The sequence below is a fragment of the Otolemur garnettii genome, unplaced genomic scaffold (genome assembly GCF_000181295.1).
Source record: "Otolemur garnettii isolate 467f Iridium unplaced genomic scaffold, OtoGar3 scaffold00226, whole genome shotgun sequence".
Lineage (NCBI taxonomy): Eukaryota > Metazoa > Chordata > Mammalia > Primates > Galagidae > Otolemur > Otolemur garnettii.
This window is the reverse complement of record NW_003852621.1, coordinates 1,826,777-1,835,160: the sequence shown is the minus strand read 5'-3', so window position 1 is coordinate 1,835,160 and position 8,384 is coordinate 1,826,777. Positions and strand designations below refer to the sequence as shown.

The window sequence follows — 8,384 nt, the reverse complement described above, 5'->3', positions numbered from 1 at the left end:
GGCAAGAGAATCTCTTGAGCCCAGGAGTATGAGGTTGCTGTGAGCTATGATGCCATTGCACCCTATAAAAGAAGACAAAAAAAGAAAGGAAAACAAACAAAACCCCTGAAAACCTCTGCAACCCCTGCCTACATAATCCAGGGGTGTAAGGTGCCAGGGAGCTTGGGGAGGGGAAGGGTTAACGTGTGGTGACCACGCACTGCTGAGCCACTGGTCAGGGTGAAATGTGCCAGGACACACAAATGAATATAGAGTTGGCAAAAGGAGACCAAACACGGCCTCGGACAAATCCTCTCCACGGCCTTGGCCTTGCTTGTTTGAAGAAAGCAATTGTGAAAAGACTGGAGGAAATCTTCCAATACTTGTAGTGTCTTCTTGCAAACGAGGAGTCCTGCCTGCTCTGGCCAAACTGGAGTGACCTCTGGTCCCCAGGGCCTCCCAGGCACACTGACTGCGCACTGGAGGGGCCAGCCCCAGGTGCGCTCTGCTGTTTAAACGGAGGAATGCAAAGCCACAGAGAAGCTGCCCGAGGGATGGGGAGGAGCTACGTTCCTTCAAAGCTGTCTTGCAGAAACACTTTAAAACACAAAACACAGACCTGACAACTCCACTTGCCCCGAACAGTTTCTGAGAGTGGCGTAGGCGTGTGTCCCCATACAGGGCTGTGGGCTGGCGGGTGTGCACGGGTAGGGGCAACAGGGCAGGCTGGCGGGCAGTCCAGCACTTCCTGACTGTACCTGATGAAGCATGCAGGCGGTCAGGTCCCCACTGATCCAAAGTGGGCATCCTTCCACAGATCCCTTAAAGGCACTCAGGCCGGTCTGCTCGCCTCTCTCCTTCTCCTGTGCTCCCAGGCTCTAGGGCTTTCTACACAGCTTCTTCCTGGAGAGAGACACAAGCAGCCTCCCTCAGGGGCCTGAAAGGGGACCCCAGGCCAGGGTCCCAATGCCTTGCTGGGAGGGTGCTGCCTGGTGGGGCGGGGTGGAGAGAGGGGTGAGCAGGGGCATCAGGTGCGTGGGGTGCGCGGGAAAACAGGTTGAGCCTGAGGGCATGGAGTGGGGATGAGGCCTGAAAGGGGAGTCTTTGAGCCGCTGAGAAATGAAGAAATTAAGGTTTTCCAGTCCCTGAGCCTCAGAGGAACTTCAGGCAGCATGACAGAGGTGAGCATCAGTCAGAGGCTGTCGAGTTTTGCTGCCACTGTAGAACACGGGGAGGTTCAGGTCAGCAGTGAGGACACCTGGCAGGAGTCTGGAGCTGAAAACAGGACAGTTGGGTGAGGAAGAGCAGGTTCACCAAACTCTCCTGTCCTAGGACACAGAAAGAAAAAGACCACGGCTGGGTACAGAGCCAGGTGTGGGGCACCCAGGAGCTCATCCTCCCAGCCTCAATTGGCTGCTGGTTCCTGCCTCCTAAAGTGCCCCCCCCCCAGGGCTGCCCAGGCCTTGAACCATTTGTAAAACTCTAGAAGACCCTTGCTCATCCCAGGACAGGAGTGCCAGGAGCCCCAGTCCAGAGGGTGAGAGGGGGGATTCTCTTTGCCAGCGTTTTTTTGCAGGGGGAGGTCTCAGCCCCAGACTCAGGTTGAGAGAGCCTGGCCACACCTTTGCCTGTGAAATCCAGTCTGTGCATCCAGACTCCTGAGAGCTATAAACGAAGTTTGAAAGACATTTATGCTTCATTTTTTATTTAAATTGTATACAGTTCATAAGGAAGCATTTCTTAAAAAAAAGGGGAGGAGGAAGTAAATGGACAGCCCAGCTTCTCAGCTTCCCCCCACTTTTTTCTTGCTACACTGCTCTCCACAAACAGGCCAGGGGGCCCTGGGATGGAAGGGGGTCTTGGTTGGGGCTACAATAGGAATATAATTGGCACACTGATGCAACCCCTGTCAAATGTGCATATTTAATCGTAATCGCAAAAAAAAAAAAAAACCCACCCCCCCTCCCCAAAGAGTAGCTATCTTTCCACCAACTCCTCCACACACCAGCGGGTCCAGAGTGATGACACAGAATAAGACGGTCAGGGGCCCCGAAGAGTTTATTGAAGTGCCCTGACATTGTCTTCCTGCTTCCCGGAATTAACGCGGGAAGAGGTAGGTCACTCCCGGAGCTGTGGCATCCGTTGCCGGTCGGTGGCGCGGGGGCAGCGCCTGGGCCACCGAGCTGGGACAGAGGCCGCAGGCGGGCCCACAGCGCCCCCTCGCACGACTCGGGCCTGCATCGCTTCGCCCGCCCGGGGACCCAGAGACCCCCCCAGGAGGCGACCCTCTCTGGCAAGCTCCTCGGCCTTCCGCCCGCGGCCTTCCGGGAAGACCCTGGAACCATAGCGCGTGTCGGCCCTTCCCTGCGCTCAGCCTCGCAGGAGAACCGGGTTCTCTGAGATAGGCGTGTCCACGCCAGCTGCTTCTCCGTGCTTAGGCCGCTGAGCACAAGAAACAAAACCAAGACAGTCTCTCTCGCTCCTCTCTCCACACCTGGGCAAAGGGGGAGGATCCCCTGTGACCCTCCAACCGCACACTGTGTGGGTCACTGCTCCAGTGACCGCTGTCAAAGCAGCTACTGGTTCTCCGCCGCTCACCTCGGCTGTGGTTCCAGCTCCGATGGCAACCGAAATCAGCAGAAGCGAAGTGCCCGGCCACGACCAGGCGACTTGGCGAGCACACACACCGCTTTCTGCCTGTCAGCTGAACACCCAGGGCCCTGCTCTCCGGAGGGGCGGCCGCGGGGCCCGGACGCCGTGCCCGCTCCCTGCCGGGCCTCCGCCCTCCGCGGGGACTGATGCCGAGCCGAGCAAACCCGGACGCTGCGCCGAGGAGCCACGCTTGCACGGTGTTTTTCTCGATGGATTTTTTTTTTTCCCAGAAGACCAAGTCAACTTTAACCTAAGAAAAGGAAAAGTGATTTTTTTCTTTTAAGAAATTAGGGATGTTTAAAGCAAACTTGAGTTTTATACATTTCAATAACAATGAAGAACGTGAGTTTTAATGTCTCTGCGTAGGCATTTTAATTTGCTACAGTCACTACCAATAAAAATGGCGCGTAGTACGACTGGATTGTTTAATAGTGCAAGGTAGACGGCTTTTATTAGTACCAGGCAGCGGCAGCGTGGAAAATTTAGATTTCAGTGGGGGAGTGTAACTGCTGGGGGAAGAGGACTCGGGAAGGGAAGAGGCCATCTTCAAACCCACAGGCCGAGCGGGGAGCCGGGCCTGCCAGGCGGAGAGTCCCCTGACCTTGGCACCTCCGAGCGCACTTGTCCAGTTGTGCATTTAATCGGCGTCAACACTTACTGCATCCAGAGCCCAGGGTCCGGCTGCACCTTGGAGACTTTTTGTAATAACTCCCTGGAGGAGGTCAGGAGGGAGAGGGGCGACGGGGTAGAAAGGCCCCAAATGCTGATGACCTTACAGCAGGAAGGGTCTTCAGAAATGGAAATACATGCGACAGTCTTCCCCCCTAGAAGAATTAGATCTGATTTTTTTCACTTAGGCTAATCTGATCGTAGGTGAACCGAAAGGGCGTCTGTTTCCTATCCAGTGTGTAGGCGCCTTGCGTATGCCTCTTCCCAGAGGAACTCCCCCGCAGGAAAACCAACAAATGTTACAGACCCTGCCGGCGAGTCGCCCCAGCAGGCCGCTGGGGTCTCTCTCCTCTCTCTCCCCGCTTCCAGCTCACTAAGAACTGATGTAAACTCTGCCCCGCGCTGCATTAGGCTGTCCCACGTGGGGTCTCACGTGAAGCGCCCCTACTTGGTCCTCACAGCAACCCCGCGTGTGTGTGTGTGTGTGTGTGTGTGTGTGTGCAAGAATGTGGTGGTCATGGTGTGTGTGCGTGTGTGTCTACTGAGATGATTCGAGGATACCTTACAGTGTAGAGGATGGGGGTGTGGTTTTCGGGGGACCTGGGAAGCACTTACCAGGAGCCACACTCCGGCGGTCAAGGAGAAGTTGTCAAGCCCAACGCTGCAGTTAGCAACTGGTTTCCTCACCTGGGAAAAAACAAACGCAGCCTGACTGGCCTTAGCGTGCCTCCTGCTTCCCCCAGCAGGCTGGCGGCCCAGCACTGCTTTCCCCAGCCCCAGTGAGAGGCCAAGAGGCCGGAGAAGCGCGGAGCATTCTAAACCCACCGGCAGCCCCGCGGCTGCAGCGCCCAGCCACAAGCGGCAGGGGTGCAAGCTGCAGATCTGAGCTGCCGCCCAGCGCCCAGCCCCGGTGCTCCCCCACCTCCACTGCACCCACTCGGGACGGCTTCCAGGAAGAGACATATGTTGGGTGGGTGCTCCGACCTGGACCAACACACACCTGTGGCCTTTCCAAGCCCCGAGCGCCCCCCACAGGTGACCCTCTTCCGCTATCCCTGGGTGAGGGAGGGGTGGAGACGCAGGTTGAGAGTGGGGTGGGGGTGGGGGGGTCTGGGGGCTTAGGGACCGTCGCAAACCACCCCACCTCTGAGCTCAGTGAGGCATCTCCTGAGCCACACGTTACCTGAGCTACCTGTGATACCGACCGCCCTGGTGCCACCAGCCCGCTGCCCTCTGGTCTCTCTTCCCGAGGTGACGAAGAGGCTTCATGTTCTGCCAGAGGCAGTTTCTCCGGTAACAGTCATCTCCCGGAGTGTTTTGTCAACATAAATCCGAAAAGAGACAACTTATTAAAACAAAATAAAATAGCACTCTGTTACGGGATGGGGGAAAAATCAAGCCGAGTGAAGCACGCGGCGTGTGCCGAGACGTTCCCAACAGTGAAAACTCCTAACATTTCAGGGTCCGGGGTCTCCGCTGCGGACTAAGGGGAGAAAGCTCACCTCGGGGCCCTCCTGGCAGCTCGAAGCCAAGGCGCCCCGGATCCGGGTCCATGCTAGGCAAAGTGGGACGTCAGGCGCAGGCGGCCCAATGTGAGGCCACGCGGGGAGCCTCCAGCCAAGAGGCAGAGCGGATGAGGAAGGTTGGGGTCAGAGTCCCGCACCTCTCCCCAAGGACGACCCAGGCCTCGAGCGCCATCACCCTGCCCCCTCCCTGTTTCCCTGTGACTCCTGAGCTCAGTCGTCTAGGCTGGTCTGCCTCCCGGGATGGAGAAGAGACTCGGGCCCTGCGTAACCCCAAGTGGACCGGGCCTGGCCCGACTGCGGGCGGCCTCTGCCTAGTCCGCGCCAGCGGAGCTGGGGTGGAAGGCGGAGCAGTAGGGGCTGAAGATAGGCAGAGGGGGCGAAGAAAGTGGCAGGGGTGAGGTAGGGGAGCCGACCGGAGCCGGGTAGGGGGATGTGGCTGTGAGTAAGCGCGAGTGGGAGGGGGTGCGCGCCGCAGCAAGCAGCTCGGCCTGGTTAGGCTGCAGGGCCGCGGGCCGCGGGCTGGGGCCGGAGCTGCCAGAGAGGCGGCTGCGCCACAAAAGCCTTCGCGTCCCTCCCTCGCGCCCGCCTCCCTCTCTCTGCCCTCCCTTCTCCTCCCCCTGCCGGTCCCGCCCCTCCCCCGGCCTCGGCCTGGCCGCTGGAGCGGGCGGAGCAGGGGAGGGGCGGGCACACGAATATGCAGATGAGCGCGTGACGGACAGCTCCGTGTTCCAATGTCCCTCGGAAACTCGAGCGCTCCTTCCTCAACTCCTCACTCCCGACTCCAGACTCCCCCAAACCCCGACCGCCGGCCTGGCGCGCGGCTGCGCCTACCGGCTCCGCGCTGCCGCCGCCGCCGCCACTGCCCCGCCGTTCTCCCGGCCCGCGGGCCGCCCAGGCTAGTACCCGGGCCGGCCTGCCTCGGCCCGGGGCCCGGGGGCCCGCCGCCGCGCCGCGCCCCAGCCGGGGGTGGATGGAGGGGGCCGCGCGCCTTACCCGCTGCTCGGCGTGACGCGGGCCCCGCGCCCCGCGCCCACCATGTCCTACCCGCAGGGCTACCTGTACCAAGCGCCCGGCTCGCTGGCGCTCTACTCGTGCCCGGCGTACGGCGCGTCGGCGCTGGCGGCGCCGCGTAGTGAAGAGCTGGCGCGCTCGGCATCGGGCTCTGCTTTCAGCCCCTACCCGGGCTCGGCGGCCTTCACGGCACAGGCAGCCACTGGCTTCGGCAGCCCGCTGCAGTACTCCGCCGACGCTGCCGCCGCGGCGGCCGGCTTTCCGTCCTACATGGTAACCGTGCACGGGGCGGGGCGCGGGACACCGGGACGTGGGGACCCTGGTCGGAGCGCGGGCCGAGCGGGGTGGAGATCGGTGAGCGGGAACCGCGGGGAATGTAGCTCTGGCGGTGGCTCTGGAGTCGCCGACTGGGTCTGCTGCGCCGTAGGCGGAACAAGGGGCCAGGGTGGCGGGCTGCGCCGTAAGCAGGGGAAGTCCCTGAACCCGGGGCGGGCCCCTTTGGCTTGCTGGATAATTTTCTACAAAATGAGAAAGTGAGATTCCGCCGCGGATGGAGACTGTCGTGGGTTGTCTCTGGTTAAGGCATCACAGCTTGCCGAGGGTCCAGATAGGGCCGAAGGCTCGCCCGCGTGGGCTTGGGGCAAGAGGACCGTCGACACTGAGGCCTCTGGGGTAGTTCGAATTTGTTTTCTGGGGCTTGGGGCAGCAGGGTCACGGAGTTGGGGGAGGGAACGGAGCATCCGGTTGAGGCTTGGGAGTATGGCCCTAGGCACCCTGGTCTCGGCCTTAATCTGTCCCTCGGACCAAGCTTTTGAAAAAACGTGTCTGCGGGTGTCTGCCCATCTAAGTGCCGCCGGAGTGCTGGCGTTGAGAGCTGCCTTCGCTCTCCGGGCCCGGGGCTCTCATGCCTGACGGTGTCCAGCTGGGCCTGGCCCGCGCGGCTCCTAAGCATGTTAAGGGCGATTGAGGCCATTTCGGGGATCGTGGCCACTGCTGGTCGCGGTGGAATTTCAGGGCAGCGACTGAGGAGCAGTGACCGAAGTGAAGGCTGCAAATGTCTCCAATTTAAACGTTAAAGGAGGAATTAAAATGCTAATTACCGCGTATTTGAAGAATTCGAAACGGTGACTGGCTTCTGAGTTGCAAATTGGATTTGCTGAGCTTTGGAACAGTGAATGGCGGAGTGGGGGCTTCGGGTGTTTTTTTAACTATATAAGGGCGGGGACGAGGGAGGTCGCGGAAGCAGCGGCCCTTGAAGCATCTAGAGAAATTTAGATATCAAGAAACTACCTGTAGGCCTGTGTGCACACACGTGCGAGTTTGTGTACATCTGTGAGCGCCGCTCTGGGATGTTTAGGGGAAGACGTGTCATTTTAGAAAAGTGAAATCGAAAATTTCACTTTACAAAATCGAGAATAAAACTGAAGTGCATTTTGTCATCAACAGCTAGCCCTAAATCACACTTCCCTGTTCTTTCTCTTTTGCTGCGGGAAGCGCGGCTTGAAAGCCAGAGACGCCCAGTGAGAAAGGCGGCGGCCGGGCGGCGGAGGGTCTGTGCCTGCCTTGCCACCGCGCGCCCCACTCACAGACTCTTGTTGATTTCAGGGCGCCCCTTACGACGCGCACACCACCGGGATGACGGGAGCCATCAGCTACCACCCCTACGGCAGCGCGGCCTACCCGTACCAGCTCAACGACCCGGCGTACCGTAAGAACGCCACTCGAGACGCCACGGCCACGCTTAAGGCCTGGCTCAACGAGCACCGCAAGAACCCCTACCCCACCAAGGGCGAGAAGATTATGTTGGCCATCATCACCAAGATGACCCTCACGCAGGTGTCCACCTGGTTCGCCAACGCGCGCCGGCGCCTCAAGAAGGAGAACAAGATGACGTGGGCCCCGAGGAACAAAAGCGAGGATGAGGACGAGGACGAGGGCGACGCTGCCAGGAGCAAGGAGGAGAGCCCCGACAAGGCGCAGGAGGGCAACGAGACCTCGGCGGAGGACGAAGGTGAGCGGCCCGCGGCTGGCGCGTGTTCTCTGGGAACTTCCCTGGAAGGCAGGGCCAGGGCTGAGGTCAGGGAGCTCCGCCCCAGCACCTCGGGTCTGGACCCCCAGTCCCAGAAGCTCACCAACACTTGGGGTCCATGGGATAGGGTTGAGCGATTCCTGGGTCCTCCCCAGAAGTCAGGCTCTCCCTAACAACTCTGGGGATGGGGCGAGGGATCAGCTGGGGAGGGCTAGCGCCCCAGGACGTGGGGCGGAGGGGGCTCAGGCGCCTGCACTGTCCCTGCCGCTCCACCGACAACGTCCACGTCCCTCAGGGATCAGTCTGCACGTCGACTCGCTCACGGACCACTCGTGCTCAGCCGAGTCGGACGGGGAGAAGCTGCCGTGCCGCCCAGGGGACCCGCTGTGTGAATCGGGCTCAGAGTGCAAGGACAAGTATGACCTGGAGGACGACGAGGACGACGACGAGGACGGCGAGCGGGGCCTGGCACCGCCCAAGCCGGTGACCTCGTCTCCGCTCACTGGCGTGGAGGCGCC

General features: G+C 60.5%; 1 protein-coding gene across 1 annotated transcript in view; it reads left to right on the top strand.

Annotated features, from left to right (window-relative positions):
• The first annotated feature begins 5,614 nt into the window (after positions 1-5,614).
• IRX2 (iroquois homeobox 2) overlaps positions 5,615-8,384 on the top strand; it is a 5,691-nt gene continuing 2,921 nt past the window's right edge. Inside the window, exons 1-3 of the mRNA XM_023508179.1 lie at positions 5,615-6,110; positions 7,443-7,848; positions 8,162-8,384. The exon at positions 8,162-8,384 is cut by the window's right edge and continues 506 nt beyond it. Of these exons, the coding sequence (XP_023363947.1) occupies positions 5,862-6,110; positions 7,443-7,848; positions 8,162-8,384 (878 nt within the window). The 5' untranslated portion in view covers positions 5,615-5,861. The remainder of the gene's footprint in view (positions 6,111-7,442; positions 7,849-8,161) is intronic.